Genomic DNA, 16,128 nt, shown 5'->3' on the forward strand with positions numbered 1-16,128 from the left:
GATGGGGACACATTCACAGCTGTGCCGTCCAGAATGGCTGGCGGGGCAGCTGACGGGAATCCCATAAGGGGTGGCTCTGGCCCTGGGGACCTGCCTCCGGTCAGGGGACAAACAGCAAACAAAATAGCCCCAAGGAGCAGTTGAAAATTGGAAGGAACAGGAAGTGCTTCGGAGAGAAATAATGCAGGGTGGCGGGTTAGGGGAGTGGCTGGGGGCTGGGGACACAGGGGCGTCGAGGGGGGTGCAGTTGGTAGGCAGCACAGAGGTGGACGTGGGAGCAAGGGGGCTGGTGTGGCTGGAGCCGAGAGCAGGGGGAGGCCTCGGGGGAGCCCAGCGGGCTGGGAGCAGAGGAGCGAGGCGTCTTACACAGGTTTGCAGGCATCCCTGTGGCGGCCCACTCGAGAGTAGAACATCGCCCCAAGCATGGCTGTGGGGGCCGTGGGGGCTGTGGCAGGGCCCCGGGAGAGACGGTGGTGGCCATGGGGAGGTGCAGCTGAGCTGCCTCAGCGAGGCATCAGGGTGACCCTGGCACGGGAGAAGCCATCGAGGGGGACGGAGGGTGGGTTTCCACGGCTCTGAGGTTCTCACGAGATCTGTGGGGGTCAGCATCCCTGTTGCTGGTCCTACTGGAGGGCACTTATTGGTCTGCGCTCGACTCCTACTGAGCCTGCCCACCGCCCACCACAGATGAGACAAGCAAGAAGATTGCTCATGCCAAGGCCGTGGCCATGGAAGCACAGAACACAGCCGCCCGTGTGCAGTCCCAGCTTCAGGACATGCAGAAGACTCTGGAGCAGTGGCAGGGCCAGTATGGGGATCTAAAGAGCCACGACCTGGACCAGGCAGTGCTCGACGCAGGCCGCTCAGGTGGGCCGCCGCTCGAGGTGCCCGATAGCGGGTGGGCCAGGGGCGGGGCCGGCGAGGCTCAGGTGCTTACTCCCGTCGCCCCTATCACCACAGTGTCTAGCCTGGAGAAGACACTGCCACAGTTACTGGCCAAGCTAAGCCTCCTGGAGAACCGCGGGGGGCGCAACGCCAGCCTGGCATTGTCTGCCAGTATCAGCCGTGTGCGGGAGCTCATTGCCCAGGCCCGAGGAGCCGCCAGCCAGGTGGGCCACAGTGCTGGGCAGTGGGGTGTCTGGGAGACCGCGTGATGGATGCTGAGGGGCCATGCACCCTCCACACAGGTCAAGGTGCCCATGAAGTTCAACGGGCGCTCGGGAGTGCAGCTGCGTGCGCCTCGGGACCTCTCTGACCTCGCTGCCTACACCGCTCTCAAGTTCTACCTGCAGAGCCCAAAGCCAGCGTCCAACCAGGTCACCAGGGACCAGTTTGTGCTGTACATGGGCAGCCGCAAGGTACTGGGAGAGCTGGGTGGCCGGGTGGAGACGGGTACCGGGTTGGAGTGAGCGGCCATGCTGGGTCCCTGTCCCATGAAGTCTCCCACCATCACAGGCCAATGGTGACTACATGGGTGTGGCTCTGCGTAACCAGAAGGTACACTGGGTGTACCGCCTGGGGAAGGCGGGCCATACCACCCTCACCATCGATGAGGACATAGGGGAGCAGTTTGCAGCCGTCAGCATCGACAGGTGGGAGGCCTGCCCCCGCCCTGCCATGCTTCCCCCACCACCAGGCAAGGCTGCATGTCCACTCCAAACTCCTCTGCTTGTGCCCTCAGGACCCTCCAGTTTGGCCACATGTCTGTCACAGTGGAGAAGCAGATGGTCCACGAGACCAAGGGTGACACGGTGGCCCCTGGGGCTGAGGGGCTGCTCAATCTGCAGCGTGACGACTTTGTCTTCTACGTCGGGGGCTACCCCAGCAACTTCCAGGTGAGCCTGGCCCGGGCATGCGGCCGTGCCCCGCGCTCTTATCCCAGCAAATCCTGCTGGGTGTCTGGCTGCAGTCTGTCCCAGTGCACTGAGCTCCTCCTTTTGGGTCTGTCTGGGGGCGGGGGCGGTGCCACGATCACGGTGCTGTGCCCATAGCCACCGGAGCCCCTCAACTTCTCCTGCTATCGGGGCTGCATTGAGATGGACACGCTCAACGAGGCGGTGGTCAGTCTCTACAACTTTGAGAAGACCTTCCTGCTCAACACAGCCGTGGACAAGCCTTGTGCCCGGTATGTACAGCCTGGGGCCCCTCACCCAGACGTGGCCCACCCTCTGCTGACCCCGTGACCTCTGACCTGCAGCTCCAAGTCGACTGGAGACCCGTGGCTCACAGATGGCTCCTACTTGGATGGCTCCGGCTTTGCCCGTATCACCGTGGAGAGTCAGATCAGCACCACCAAGCGCTTCGACCAGGAGCTGCGGCTGGTGTCCTCCAGTGGGATCATCTTCTTCCTGCAGCACCAGGCAGGCCAGCCGCCCCGCCCTGCCCCCGCCGGCCCCGCCCCCCGCCGGCCCCGCCCCCCGCCGGCCCCGCCCCCGCCGGCCCCGCCCCATGCTGACCCCACCCACTCCACAGGGCCAGTTCCTGTGCTTGGTGGTACTGGACGGTCGCCTGCAGCTCCTCTACGACTTTGGGGAGGGCCTGAAAGAGGCTGTTCCGCTGCACACCCCGCCGCCCCTGACCGCGGCCAGCAAGGCGGTAAGGCCTGGGCCGGCAGGGCGGGCAGAGCCGGGTGGCAGGAACCAGCTGGCCCTGAAACCCCGTGTCTGGCCGTCCAGATCCAGGTATTCCTGCTGGGAGGCAGCCGCAAGCGCGTGCTGGTGCGGGTGGAGAGGGCCACCGTGTTCAGCGTGGAGCAGGAGAACGTGCTGGATGGGGCCGACGCCTACTACCTGGGTGGCGCGCCGGTAGACCAGCTGCCCCCGAGGTGAGCGTGCGCAGGGCGGAGCACACGTCCCCCCACGCCCATCCTCCCTCCCCTGTGCCAGTCCCCGCCCACACTCGCTTGTCACGCAGTTTGCTGCGGCTCTTCCCCTCCGGAGGCTCCTTGCGCGGCTGTATCAAGGGCATCAAAGCTCTGGGCAAGTACGTGGATCTCAAGCGGCTGAACACCACGGGCATCAGCGCCGGCTGCACCACGGACCTGCTGGTGAGCCCGCGCCCCGCCCCAGCCAGCAGCCCGCTCCCCAGCCAGCGCCTGGGGCCCTCATAGTGGTCCTCCCTGTAGGTGGAACGGGCCATGACTTTCCACGGCCGTGGCTTCCTGCTCCTGGCGCTCGCCGACGTCGTGCCTGTCAACGGCAACCTCTACTCAGGGTTGGGTTTCCGCAGCACCCAGGACAGCGGCCTGCTGTACCACCGACAGTTCCCGGTGCGTCCGCCCGCCCCCTTCCCCCCATCCCGCCTCCCCCCGTCTGACCTCTGTCCAGCCATCCCCGAGTCTGACCGCCTGCTGCCCCACGACCTCCTGGAGCAGCAGTGGGGGCTCCAGTGGCTGGAGGAGGGAGTGAGTCTGGGCCCCTGGCTTGGTCCACTGACCTGGGCACTGTCCCCAGGATGGGCCTTGCGAGGTGTTCCTGCAGCAGGGCCATGTGATACTCCGGTTTATGGGGACTGAGGTGAAAACCAAAGGGGTCTTTGCCGATGGCGACCCCCACTATGTCGCCTTCTACAGCAACGCCACAGGGTAAGGCAGGGACTGGGTGGGGGCATGCAGCTGGGTGAGGGCAGGGCAAGCAAATGCTGCTCTTCCCCACAGGGTCTGGCTCTACGTGGACGACCAGTACCAGGAGATGACGCCCCACCGGGGGCGACGCCCCAGGCCTCAGCCCCAGCCGGACAAGCTCATCCTGGGGGGCCTGCCAGAGACCAGCACGCTCCAGAACTTCAGCGGCTGCATCAGCAACGTTTTTGTGCAGCGGTGAGCAGAGTGGGAGTGGGAGTGGGGGGTGGCCCCACCCACCCACTTCCCATTGCTGACACCCCTCTGCAGGCTCCCCCCAGGGCCGCAGCGCGTGTTTGACCTTCAGCAGAATGTGGGCAGCGTCGGCGTGAGCTCAGGCTGCGCTCCAGACCCAGGCACCCAGACACCGCCAGCACCACGAGGGCTGCAGCCCACAGTAGCTCGGAAGGTAGGCACCAGGGTGGTGTGCTGACGGAGGCAGGGTGGGCAGAAGGCAGCCCCCAAGCTCCCAGCATCCCCGTCTGAACCCACAGGCCTCCCGGCGCAGCCGGCAGCCCACCCAGGACCCTGCCTGCACGCTGCTCCGGCCCCTCAGGACCATAAGAGACGCCTACCAATTTGGGGGTCCCCTGTCCAGTTACCTGGAGTTTGCAGGCGTCCCGGCACCCCCTGGGGACTGGTAAGGCTGGGCCAGGTATGGGGGGGTGTGGAGGGGCCACCCATGCTGACGCCCCCACTCGAATTGCAGGTCCCAGCTCTCGCTGCTGGTCCGCCCTCGCACCCCTCGAGGACTCGTGGTCTACGCTGCGCCCCTGGCCGCCGGCAGCCCCTCCCTGGCTCTCTTTCTGAGTCACCGACACTTTGTCGCTCAGACAGAAGGCCCTGGGCCCCAGTTCCGTGTCCAGAGCCACCAGCGTTCACGGGCTGGTCAGTGGCACAAGGTAAGGGACGAGGAGGAGGGAAATGGAGGGGCCCTGGGAGCCCCTACCCTGACGTGCCACCCCCCCAGGTGTCCGTGCGATGGGAGAAGACTCGGATCCAGTTGGTGATGGACGGGGTCCAGGCCCAGGGCCACAAGGAGACTGACCAGCTGCACCAAGGGGCAGAGCGCCCCCAGGCCCACACTCTGTTTGTGGGGGGCCTCCCTGTCAGCGGCCACAGGCCCAAACTCCCAGTGAGAACTGCCCAGCCTCCCCTACCCTGTCCCAGCCCAGCCAGATGCAGTCTACCCTCCTTAGCACCCCTGGGTACCTGACCCTATTCCATCCTTCTGCGCCCCCACAGGTGGCTGTCAGCAGCTCATGGTTCGGCGGTTGTGTGAAGAATCTGAGGTTGGACGGGCAGCCCCTGAGGAACCCCACTCGAGTGGTGGGGGTCACGCCCTGCTTGTCAGGCCACCTGGAGAAGGGCCTGTTCTTTGCAGGCAGTGGGGGAGCCATCACTCTAGGTCTGCCTGCTGTCCCCACTCCCCAAGTGTGCCTCAGGCTGGGTGGGGTGGGAGCGATACCCAGGGAGGGAGGGGCCTGGGGCGGGCGAGGGGGGTGAGGGGCCTCCTCCCCTCACAGCCCCTTCCCTGCAGACACCCTGGGGGCTACCCTGCCCGATGTGAGCCTGGAGCTGGAGGTGCGGCCCCAGACAGCCACTGGCCTCGTCTTGCACCTGGGCAGGCCTCAGGCGCCCCCCTACTTGCAGCTGCAGGTGCTGGAGCAGCAGGTAAGCTGGGTGGGGTCTGTGACCACAGGGCAGGATCGGGGTTGGCAGGGCCCTCCTGATGCCCATGCACCCTGCCCAGGTCCTGCTGTGGGCTGACGACGGTGCAGGCCAGTTCTCCACGCAGGTAACACTGTCCAGGGCGCTGTGTGATGGTCAGTGGCACCAACTGGCAGGTGAGCTGGGGCCCCTCGGCCATGGTCAGACACACCCCTGACACCCTCCCCCGCACCCCGCTTCTGCAGAGCAGATAGCCTAGGAGGGATTTGGGAGCGGGATACTTGGGACTCCCAGGCAGGGGAACATGTGGCAAACAGCCCCAGCCCTGGGGCCGGTGTGCGGCCCCTCCCAGCCCAGCCAGAGCCTGTGCCCTACAGTGACCAAAGGTGGCAACGTCCTTCGGCTGGAGGTGGACTCACAGAGCAACCAGACCCTGGGCCCCGTGCCAGCGGCCTCAGCCTCCACCCCGGTGCCTTTGCACCTAGGGGGCCTGCCTGGTGAGTGTGGCCTCAGCACTGCCCCTCGGGGACCAGGTACTGGAGTCACCCTGCTCTCCCCCGCTCCTGTGGTGGGACAGCTGGGGAGACCAAGGCTTGGTGGGGGGACCAGCTGGAAGCCAGTCTCTGCTCCAGCCTGTCTCCCTCCGTCTTTCCCCACACCCCAGGAACCACGGACACACGTGCTGGACCCCCCACTCTGAGGCACCCCTGGCCTCCAGTCTACCGCGGCTGCATGAGGAATCTGGTGGTGAACTGGTCCCCCGTCACCATGTCTCACTCTGCAGGCGTCCAAGGGGTAGTGGGGGCCAGCGGCTGCCCCGCTACATAGCACAGCTGCTCCCCAGGACCCTAGCCATGCAGGAGGGCCTTCAAGGGCCCCCAGTCCCCATGGCCGGCCACCCCAGGCAAACAGGATCCCGCCTCTCAGAGCCCCCAAGCCCTCCATACAGCTTGCTGACCGTGCCACCCTCAGCCAGCTTCACAGATGAAGTTTGTTTGCGTTTCTCTACCTAGGCTCTAGATTCTACAGGTGACCTTGTTTCTGGAAATGGTCTTTTTATTTAAAGGGTAAAACGCTATGAAATGGGGTTTTTATACTTTTTATCCCTTCCCCCAACTTTTAATAGTTTGAAAAGTCTTAAATCACTGGACCCTGCTTAAAACAAAAATTAAAAAAGAACTTGTTTAACTGAGTGTCGACTGAATTTGAAGAGAGAGCAGCTGAGCGCTGGGGAAAGCCTGGCTGTGGAGGCTCACGTGGGGGGCAGGTGTCTCTCAGAACAGCAGCGTGAGTGACACTGCAGATGCGGAGGCTCGTCATGCCAGCTCCCCTCCAGACAGCAAGGGGACGGGGCCGTGGCAATGCCTCCTGGGCACAGAAAAACCAGAGTTGGCAGGTAAAAGACAAGACTTTTATTATTAGCAAGTGGGAAGAGGTGAGGCGTGCGACGGACCACGCCCAGCTGAGAACTCCCCCGAGACGGCAAATAACTCAATCCAAGCTCATATCCTCCTCCTCGTCCTTCTTCTCCTTCCCGTCGCCCTCCTTCTGCTCCGACCTAGCACTGTTCTGCATTGCTTTGGCAAACGCCTCCACATCTGAAACGCATGCGAAAGCGTGAGGCCACGGGGACCGCCAGCCCGCGCTGCCCAACAGGGAGGCTTTCCCCTTTACCACCAGGAGAAGGGGGCGCGTGGCCGCGGGAGCAGCAGCAGGTACTCACCGCCCTTGTTGGCGGCCTCCACGGCCTCCGCGGGCAGGCCAAACTGGCACATGAGGGGGCCCAGCTGCCCCGAGGCCAAGGCCGCGCTGAACATGCCCAAGGCCTGCAAGGAAGAGCCAGTCTCCTGTGAGCAAGCACGCGGGGGTGTGGGGGTCGCACCCACTGGCCAGGGCCTGGGCCAGCGCGCATTTCGGGGACTCTTGGTGCCAGGGTGCCAGGCTAGAAGCACATGGCAGGCAGCAGGCCTCATGCCTACCTGCTGGAACTGGGGGGAGGTCAGCGTGCCCTGGATCTCCTCCGCGGTCTGTGGCAGCGACTCCCCAGAGGGCAGGTAGGGCAGCAGGCGCTCCTGCACGTCCGCGTGGGCAAGGATGGGTGCCATGATCTCGGGCGTGAGAACACTGGCCAGGTCAACTAGGGCACAAGCACAGAGCCATCAGCGGCTTGAGGCCAGTCTGGACACACCGAGGAGAGCGACACTCGGAGGGAGGCGTGATGTGCTGAGTGGCGAGGCGACGAGGGAGCAGAGGCATCGCGTGCAGGCGGCAGCGCGGCCATGCCTCGGAGACCAGCGAGCCAGCGGGCAGGGGCAGCAGGCACCTTCACCCCCCAGCCTGGGGCCGAGGAGCACTGTTACCTTGCTGGCCGCCTCCGGGCCCGGCCGGCACGTTCATGGTGGCCAGAATGCTCTGGAGGTCGCTCAGCTGGATGGGCTGGGTTGGGCTGGCCGCCGTGCTGGTTCCATTACCTGAACTGGGCGCGGGGCTCGGGCTGGTCGCCGAGGCAGCTGCTGGAGCAGAAGGGGCTGGGGTGGCACGGGCAGAAGAGGTTGTGGAGGACGGGGTGACCGCTGCCGACTGGCTCCGGGAGCTGGGAAGAGCAGGGCGGCACTGGAACAACCACACGCCCAAAGGCGCCACAGCACATCGGTCCTGCCCCAAAGGCCCTTGCGCTGCCAGGTGCTCGAAGAACCTGAACCATCTCAGGCAGAAGGGACAGCTGGTGGCACCTGACTACGCGAGGGGGCAGGGTGCAGGGTGCGAGGCTCACCTGGACGAAGAGCTGCTCGCAGGAGGCCCTCCGCTCCCCAGTAAGCTGGCCAGGCCCGGCCCAGTCAGGGCCCCCAGCCCACCTGCAAAACAAAGGGGACTCGAGCTCAGGCGTCACGCCCACCTGCCCTGCCCACGGAGCAGAAACGCCCTGCACTGAAGCCAAGGGACAGCGGGGGAAGGTGGTGACCACAGTGGGCCCAGGGGACCGAGGGATGGCGACTGCTCAGATCGCAGTCTCCTGGAAGCTGATCGCTTTAAGTCGGAGCCCTGGATTCCTCCACCCATGACACCTGGGTTCCAGGTACAGCAGTGCAGATCAGGTACAAGGCAGCAAGCACTCCCCCGTCCAAGAAACACCCCCCCCAAATCCAACGGGCAGCAGGCATGGGGGGACGCAGGCACAGCCCCGAGCGCATGCCCTCAGCCCCACCCCCACCCCCACCAGCAGTGGTGGCGATGCACACAGCTGGGTCCTCGCTGGGGGCCCTGGAAGGCTTCACCCGCCCCCCAGGGAGCACTCCGACACCACTCGGAGCCAGGGAGGGGCGGAAAGGCCGCACTGGCACACGGGGCAAGCACCGCGAAGGCCAGCCGGCCGCCTGCCCGGCCGGCGGGGGCCGGGGGGCGGGGGCCGGGGGCGGGCGTTACCCAGGCCACCGAGGCCGGCCGGTCCGATGAGCTGCATGAGCTGGCTGTGACTCATGCTCCCCAGCAGGCTCTGCAGGCCGCCCTCGCCTGGAAGACAGAAGGCACTCAGGCCACGCTGCCCGCGGCCCGCCTGGCCCTCCGGGAGCCCCCGGCTGGAGCTCAGAACCCATCCCATTGCGTCGGGTGGGCGTGGGGCCGTGCAGGACGGGTACGAGGGCCTCCCAACTTGGACCCCTCCGTTTCCACCTCGAACACCGCCCGCACCCAGGGGGCCATGCCAGCCGAGAGCCACACGGTGCTCGCAGCACCCCCGGGAGGCGACATACCGCCCAGGGCAGACAGCTCGTGGCCGCCACTCCCGCTGGCGCCCAGCGCGCCGGGCATCGGGGGGTTGTTCAGGTACTCGTTGACTTTGCGGCAGTGCTCCTCGTCCTGGTCGGTCTTGGGCTCCTAACGGGAGGACACACGCCGCAGGTGAGCGGCCCGCCCACCATGGCCCTGCTCAGAGGAGGCACCTGAGGCTCAGACACACGATGTCACCTGTCCGCGGTCACCCAGCATCAGGGAGAGGACCCAGCCCCCACCTGCTCGCCCATTTGACAGAGAGGACTCGAAAGCATTAAGGGCACTCAGCCCACACCCTGCAAGGCCACCGGTCACCACAATCCCTCCTTCCGGCACGTACGCGATGACACAATCCTCTTATCACAGCACTGCCCAAGCAGCAGCACGGCCCGCAGCCTCTTAGGTCAACAGGGGCAACGAGCCCATGTGTGCGGGGGTCACCAGGCAGTGCCGCCCTGCCAGGGCCCCAGACTCATCTGTCCAACAGTCACTGAGCATGTGCTGTGGGCCTGCAGGGAGCCAGGGACACAGACACAGTCCCCACCCTCAGGACCGACGGAAGAGAGCCAGCAAAGGAGCAACACGGGGAAGAACAAAGGCAGTACGCGCTGAAAGTCTAACATTTCTTGGCAAAACTGGAGAAACAAGCTCTACACCAGCAGCTGTCAAACCATGGCCTCATCTGTGTTTGCACATAAAGTTTCATTGACCATGGCCGCACCACACATTTCTTATTGTCCACGGCCATTTGCAAACTACTTCAGCACAGGGAGCAGCCGCACCACAGACCACCTGGCCCACCATGAGGAAAACCTTTCCTGCTGGGCTCTCGGGAGTGCTGGGGGCTCAACCTCTGGGATGGAACGAGGTGACATCTGTCAAAACTACAAACGCACTCGTACACCCACTGCACGAGCTAGTCCACAACTACACTGAACACGCACGTCATCCTCACAGAAAGTCACCTTGGCACACTGCCCATAACAGAAACCGAGATGGGCCAATGGCCACCGGGTGGGAGAAGGAACGCTGCCGGCAGCTGCGGGGCGAGGTGGCCCTGGAGCACTGGCCGCCGAGACCCCAGAGCACACCACTGGGGAGGAAGGGGGTCACACACGGCCACCCTCGCTTCTGCCCTGGGGTCCTCATGACCCTTGAGAGAGGGCACTGGGCGACAAGCAAACCAGAGGCCATACGCCCATCAATGCATCAGGACAGGGCCCAGCCTGGCAATCACTCGTGTGTCTGCCAGGGAACACCATACCTTGAAAGGGCACTTGGGGCCCAGACACAAGTGCTGGGACTCTGGAAGAGGCCCCCTTCCCACACCCCCATGCAAGGTGACGCACTGGAATTCCGAGGTTGCGTGGCAAACGTGTTTGGTCAATGAGCCACTTTGTGAAAGCTAATTCTACCATCCAGTGAGCAAGCTTTTAACCTAATTTTACGACAGCGAGAAAAAACTGAAAGCAAACAAAACCTCCTACATACCTGCATCCAGAAGAAGAGCCGTTTGGAGCCTGCCTTGAACTTGAGCACATAGACCCTCCCGCTGGGGCACTGCGGCACACGCTTGAACTCACAGTCATCAGGGAAGATGATCAAATCCTACAGGAGAGGAAGGTCAGAGTCAGCATCCCGGAAACACGCACCACTGAGGCCCACGACCTCCCAGGGAAACACGCAGGAGCCTGCATCTGTGTGTGGGGTGGGGGGGGGAGGAAACAGACCAGATGAACAAGTCGCCAAGCCGTCCCCGCAGAGTATCTGCAGGGCAGACAGGCCAGGGCAGGGGCACCCCACGGAGGGCGTGGAGGCCAGGAGTCGGGCTCAGTGCTAAACAGGGAAGGGAGGCTTTCGACCCTTGAAGGATTTTTTAATAGACATTTTGAGAACAACACTCCAAGATGAGTTAAAAATTTCAACTCTGACCTGCTCTCAAACCTGATACAGAAGGACAAAGAACACGGAAACAGATGACCACGGAGAGAGCTTTGTGGAGGGCTGTGAGCAAGGGCAAGGTTTTCACACAGCTTCTCCAATTCCAGGCACCTAATCTTCAAAGTTTAAAGTTTACACAGACAGGAGAAACCTAGCTACTCGTCAAGACTGGGAAGACCCATAAGCAAACAAAACAGCCCGAGGACAGCAAAGCAACAAGCCCCCCCCCACTGCCCTCCACACAGTAAAGCCGCGCGCCGGGAGGGCCGCTCCATGTCCTTCTGATCTGACCACCAGCGACGTGCAGGCCAAGACACTTACATCTTCCACGTTCCCCGACGTCCTGTCTTTCCAGCAGAAGTGAATGAGGGAATCATCCGTCTGCTGAATATACACCAGCCCTTTCCTTTTATCTGGGGTGACGGTAGTTCCTTTTAATGACATTTTTCCTGCCCGAAACTCCACCAAATACTTGTTGGAGGACCCGCGGGAGCCTGGCACCAGGCTTGGAAACAGAGCGCCTGAAGTCGTCATCCTGAAAGAGGGACCAGCATGCACGCCCAGTCACTGTCACGGAAATCCTACCTTCTCACTCAAAGGCTGCACTGGCACCGACAGAGCGAAAGCGCCCCTCTCTGAACCTGCGGGCCGCCACGCTGGGCACCGGGGACGCTGCCCAACACCACGCGTAGGGCCACAGAGCCTGGCAGTACCCGAGCCAAAGGAGCCCGGTGCCAGGAGGCCAACACTGCAGCTTCTTCTCAGGTTTCTCAACGAATGAAACCAACCTCTGCGTCTACGCGACATCGCTGCCTGAGGCTGGGGCCCCTCCTCAACACCCCTTTCTGTACCTACAAACTCTGTTTTTCAGTCTGGGGTCCGAAGAATTTAAAACCTTGACCCGGGCGGGGACACCTTTAACACGTCCGACGGGAGACAAGGCTGACCCAGTACGTACTGTTGGACACAGGCCCGTTACACGGCAGGTTTGCTCCCTTAGAAAACGAAAACGGAGCACTTGGGAGAAACACGGCGAAGGCTGTCCGCGTGCGGTGAACGGCCCGCCCCGACCCCGCAGACCTCACGGCCCAACGCCCTTGGCTCCGCGCTGGCCGGAGGGGCCGAGGCAGCTCGCAGCGGGGCGGCGGCCCGGGCCGGCCCAAGAGTCCGACGGCCCCCGACAGCCCCCTCCCCGATCCCCGAGAGCCCTCGCCCCGTGCACGGTCCACGCTCCCCGCCCCCCGAGAGCGTCGGCCCCGCTCCCAGACCCCGGGTCCCGGGCCCCAGGCTCACTCAGCCCGCGGGGCCCTGGGTCCCAGGACTCCGCCTCCACAAACCCGGCGCCCGGCTCGGGGGCCGCTGACGGCGCAGGCCCGGCCGCCCGCCGCCCTCCGTTGCCGTCCACGCCCCCGGCGCCCCCCGTACCTGGCCCGCGCCGAGGTTCGGACGAGAGAGCTGCCGTCCGGTTCGGTCTTCCTCCTCGGCGCCTGCCGGGCCCCGCCGGAAGCCCCTGCTCGCCCCGCCCAGCCCGCCGCTCTCGCCGCCAATTGGGCCCCGTCAGGCGCGGGGACGACACTGGCCCGCGAACGATTGGCGAGGGCGGCCGTCCATCGTCCTGCCGTGGCCCGCCCCCACGCCGGCGGCTCCCTTCCGGCGGAAGCGTGGGCCGGCAGCGCGCGGGCCAGAGCGGCCCCTATTGTTGCTGTGTCATAGGGGCGCGGCGGCGGCCCCTGGCGGCGGCGCCGGGATCGGCGGGGCAGGCGCGGGGCGAGAGGTGGGCGTTGGAGCTCGGCCGGCCGGCCGGCCGGGACACCTGAAGGGCGTGAGACGGGGTCGCTCAGGGTCACTGTCAGTGCGGGACGCTGGGTCCCGAGACGTGGGGGAAGTAGTCACGGGGTTGGGGGGAGGGTATCTTAGGACGCCAGGGCTGGGCTGGCTTCGCGTTCCTCCGGGGGACTCGGTGCGTGGGCCTTGCGGCGGCGCGTGTGGCGTACACGCGGGGCCTTGAACGGTGGCCCCGCCCGGGGTCCCCCAACCCCGCCCGATAACAGTGCTGACTGACATGGGCGCCTCCCCCTTCTTCCCGGTCTCTGCGTGGAGTTTCCACAGTGACGTTAGGTGTCCTCCATGGAGGCCGACTACATAGTCCCGAGGGCAGAAGCGGACGCCCACCTACTCCCGTTACTGCACCCACACTGCCACGTGTGGCCTCGGAAGCCCCAGCCCTAGTGCCGGGAGCCCTGTGCCCGCCCGGCCGGAGCTGGCTGGCGCCTGCCCTCCCCAAGGACAAGGCCATCGGAGTCCTGGGGCCACCCCGAGCTGCTCGGCGACTGTACGTCCATAAAATGGGTTTTCGGCCTTATTATTAAAAGCATAAGAGTGAAAAGTAATTTTGATTCACCGTTTTTAAGATGTGTCTGACTTCTGCAGAACTGGGATGCCTCAAGCACAACTTGCCTGTCCACCGTCTGATGATCTAAAGATTCACGAATTTTTGTTTTTGAAAATATAGCTGTTTTGCATTTAAAATGTAATAAGTAATGGATTTGTTAACTTTTAATTAGTGAAATATTTGTAAATGTCTTCAGTTTAATTTCTAATATGCTGAATATTGGTAGATCAAACTCACGGACACCAAAGCTCTGGGGGGAGCCTTGATCATTTCTGAGCAGCGTGGGGAGGGTAGCGGGAAGTGCTGGGTCCACAGCCGCTGGCACCTCCCTGCTCTGTGAAACCAGGAGGGACACTGGGAAAATCCGGTGGGCCTCCCTGAGACGGTGCAGCGGCAGGTGTCACTTGTTAAAGGCATGAAAAGTTAAAAAGCTGCCACCAGAGGCCGCGGGAAACCAACTTTCCAGAACCTGAAGTCAGCGCTTCCCCTCCAGGCGGTGACTTCAGAGGGGTCCTAAACGGATAATGTCCTCTCCTCCGCCCCCCGGGAGCCCGTGTCCTGGGATGGCTCAGAATAAGGAAGCTTTATAGCCTCTCAGTACGTTCCATGCACCAGCTAATAAGGAAACAAGCTATGGGAGAGCAGCCTTGTGGAGGCCCCTCTGTGCTCCCACCCCCACCCCTGGGCTGTGTGAGGCCTGGGGGGGGGGGGGCCTGCCAGCCCTCACTGCCCCGCGTGGGACCTGCGACCTCTCAGCCACAGCACGCTTACCACCTGCCCCAGCAAAACAAGCTGACAGCAGCTCGTGCTGCCTGGCCGCCGGCGGGGCGGAAGGGAAGGCAGCAGGTGCCGGAGGACACGGCCCAGAAGTGGGCAGGAGACGCGCCGACGTTTCACGCAAGAGGGTGTGCACGGTGCACGACGCGCAGGAAGAGGTGGCGGCGCCGTTATTCACGAGGGAAACGCAGGTCAGAGCACACGTACTAGGATGGCTACGAAGAAAAGGCAGCTGGACAAGACCCAGTGCGTGGGCAGTCCTGGTGCTGGGGGAACAAAGTGGCACAGCCATTCGAGCCACGGGTTTGGCAGCTGGTTTCTGCAGCTGGTTTTGGTCTTTTCTTAATGCTGCACTTTCTTTTTCAGAGCAGTTTTAGGTTCATACCAAAGCTGAGGCCAAAGAGCTGCCACATACCCCTCCACACACATGCACGGCCTGCCCACTGCCAGCACCCCCACGGGATGGCACATGTGACAACCCATGGACCTACAATGACACGTCCTATCAGCCAAGTCCAGAGTCAACATTCGAGTCACTCTGTCCATTGTGTGTGACTAGACACAGGTATAATGACATGGATTGTCATAGTGTCATTCAGAGAATGTCCACTGTCCCCGAAGTCCTCTCTGCTTCCCCTGTCCCTCCCTCCCACTGCCTTAACCCCAGCAGCCACTGATAATTAATTTTTCAATTTTTTTATTGCGGTAAAATACACGTAACATAAAGTTTACCATCTTAACCACTTTTAAGTGTAGAGTTCAATTAAGTGGTAGTAAATACATTCATAATGTTATGAAAACATCACCGCCATCCTTTTCCAGACGCTTCATTCGGTAAAACTGAAAAGCTACACCCATTAAACACAGCTCCCTGTGCACCCCTCCCCGAGCCCAGCAACCACCATCTACTTTCTGTCTACGATTTTCACAACTCTAGGGACCTCATGTAAGTGGAATCACACAGGGTTTGTCCTTTTGTGACTGGCTTATTTCACTGAGCATTGCGTCCTCAAGGTCCATCCATGTTGTAGCGTGTGTCAGGGTTTCCTTCCTGTTTAAAAGGTTGAGTGACAGATACTCCAGTGTGTGGATGGACCCCTTGTATTTATCCATCATCCACCCACGGACACGCAGGTCGCTTCCACTGCGAGCTTTGCGAATCCTGCTGCTGTGAACATGGGTGTACAAATATCTCTTCGAGACCCCCTTTCAACTCTTTTGGGTACATATAGAGAGAGGTGGAACTGCTGGGTCATGTGGTAGTTCTATTTTTAATTTTTTGAGGAACCACCATACTGTTTTCCACAGCGGCTGCACCACTTTACGTTCCCACCCACAGTGTATAAAGGTGCTGATTTCTCCCCATCCTCGTTGGTGCTTGTTGTTTCTTTGGATAGCGGCCGTCCTGGTGGGTGTGAGGTGGGATCTCACTGTAACTTTGATCTGCATTTCCCTGGTGATCAGTGATGGTGAGCGTCTTTCCATAGGCTTGTGGGCCATTCGCATAATCTTCTTTGGTTAAATGTCTATTCAAGTCCTTTGCCCATTTTTGAATCAGGTTTTTGGGTTTTTTGTTGTTGAGTTGTAGTTCTCTATTTATTCTGGATATTAACCTGTTATCAGATATGTGATTTGCAAATATTTTGTCCCACTCTGTGGCTTGCCTTTTTCCTCTGATAGTGTCTGATGCACAAAAAATTTTCAAGTTTTCACAATATCCAATTTTTCTATCTTTTCTTCTGTTGCCTGGGCCTTTGTTGTCATATCCACAAAGTTATTGCCAAATCCAGTGTCGTGAAGCTTGTGCCCTGTTTTCTCCTGAGTGTTATTGTTCTAGGTCCTGCATTTAGCTCCTTGATCCATTTCGAGTTAGTTTTTGTATATGGTGTGAGGTACAGGTCAGCTTCATTCTTCTGCAGGTGGTTGTCCAGTTTTCCACCATTTGGTGAAAAGACAGTTC

General features: G+C 61.9%; 2 protein-coding genes across 3 annotated transcripts in view; one reads left to right on the top strand and one right to left on the bottom strand.

The window, feature by feature from the left end:
• LAMA5 (laminin subunit alpha 5) overlaps positions 1 to 6,555 on the top strand; it is a 47,404-nt gene extending 40,849 nt beyond the window's left edge. The window contains exons 59-80 of the mRNA XM_033094594.1: positions 688 to 867; positions 961 to 1,109; positions 1,188 to 1,358; positions 1,456 to 1,592; positions 1,682 to 1,835; positions 1,992 to 2,125; positions 2,198 to 2,360; positions 2,473 to 2,595; positions 2,676 to 2,824; positions 2,914 to 3,046; positions 3,125 to 3,268; positions 3,453 to 3,583; positions 3,656 to 3,817; positions 3,890 to 4,028; positions 4,114 to 4,259; positions 4,329 to 4,521; positions 4,590 to 4,754; positions 4,865 to 5,027; positions 5,160 to 5,293; positions 5,373 to 5,466; positions 5,668 to 5,787; positions 5,955 to 6,555. Of these exons, the coding sequence (XP_032950485.1) occupies positions 688 to 867; positions 961 to 1,109; positions 1,188 to 1,358; positions 1,456 to 1,592; positions 1,682 to 1,835; positions 1,992 to 2,125; positions 2,198 to 2,360; positions 2,473 to 2,595; positions 2,676 to 2,824; positions 2,914 to 3,046; positions 3,125 to 3,268; positions 3,453 to 3,583; positions 3,656 to 3,817; positions 3,890 to 4,028; positions 4,114 to 4,259; positions 4,329 to 4,521; positions 4,590 to 4,754; positions 4,865 to 5,027; positions 5,160 to 5,293; positions 5,373 to 5,466; positions 5,668 to 5,787; positions 5,955 to 6,118 (3,248 nt within the window). The 3' untranslated portion in view covers positions 6,119 to 6,555. The remainder of the gene's footprint in view (positions 1 to 687; positions 868 to 960; positions 1,110 to 1,187; positions 1,359 to 1,455; positions 1,593 to 1,681; positions 1,836 to 1,991; positions 2,126 to 2,197; positions 2,361 to 2,472; positions 2,596 to 2,675; positions 2,825 to 2,913; positions 3,047 to 3,124; positions 3,269 to 3,452; positions 3,584 to 3,655; positions 3,818 to 3,889; positions 4,029 to 4,113; positions 4,260 to 4,328; positions 4,522 to 4,589; positions 4,755 to 4,864; positions 5,028 to 5,159; positions 5,294 to 5,372; positions 5,467 to 5,667; positions 5,788 to 5,954) is intronic.
• Positions 6,556 to 6,679: 124 nt separating this feature from the next.
• Positions 6,680 to 12,517, bottom strand: ADRM1 (ADRM1 26S proteasome ubiquitin receptor). 2 transcript variants are annotated; one of them, XM_033094592.1, is made up of 10 exons: positions 12,425 to 12,517; positions 11,321 to 11,534; positions 10,550 to 10,666; positions 9,040 to 9,163; positions 8,714 to 8,800; positions 8,064 to 8,145; positions 7,651 to 7,883; positions 7,270 to 7,427; positions 7,014 to 7,116; positions 6,680 to 6,888 (listed from the first exon to the last, which is right to left on the bottom strand). In XM_033094592.1, exons 2-10 carry the CDS (start codon positions 11,531 to 11,533, stop codon positions 6,782 to 6,784), a joined length of 1,224 nt encoding a protein of 407 aa, XP_032950483.1. In that variant the 5' UTR covers position 11,534; positions 12,425 to 12,517; the 3' UTR covers positions 6,680 to 6,781. The 2 variants fall into 2 exon arrangements, with proteins under 2 accessions (XP_032950483.1, XP_032950484.1); XM_033094593.1 differs by having other exon boundaries at positions 6,690 to 6,888; positions 7,762 to 7,883.
• Between the last annotated feature and the right edge of the window lie 3,611 nt (positions 12,518 to 16,128).

This window comes from Rhinolophus ferrumequinum, chromosome 23, assembly GCF_004115265.2.
Source record: "Rhinolophus ferrumequinum isolate MPI-CBG mRhiFer1 chromosome 23, mRhiFer1_v1.p, whole genome shotgun sequence".
NCBI lineage: Eukaryota > Metazoa > Chordata > Mammalia > Chiroptera > Rhinolophidae > Rhinolophus > Rhinolophus ferrumequinum.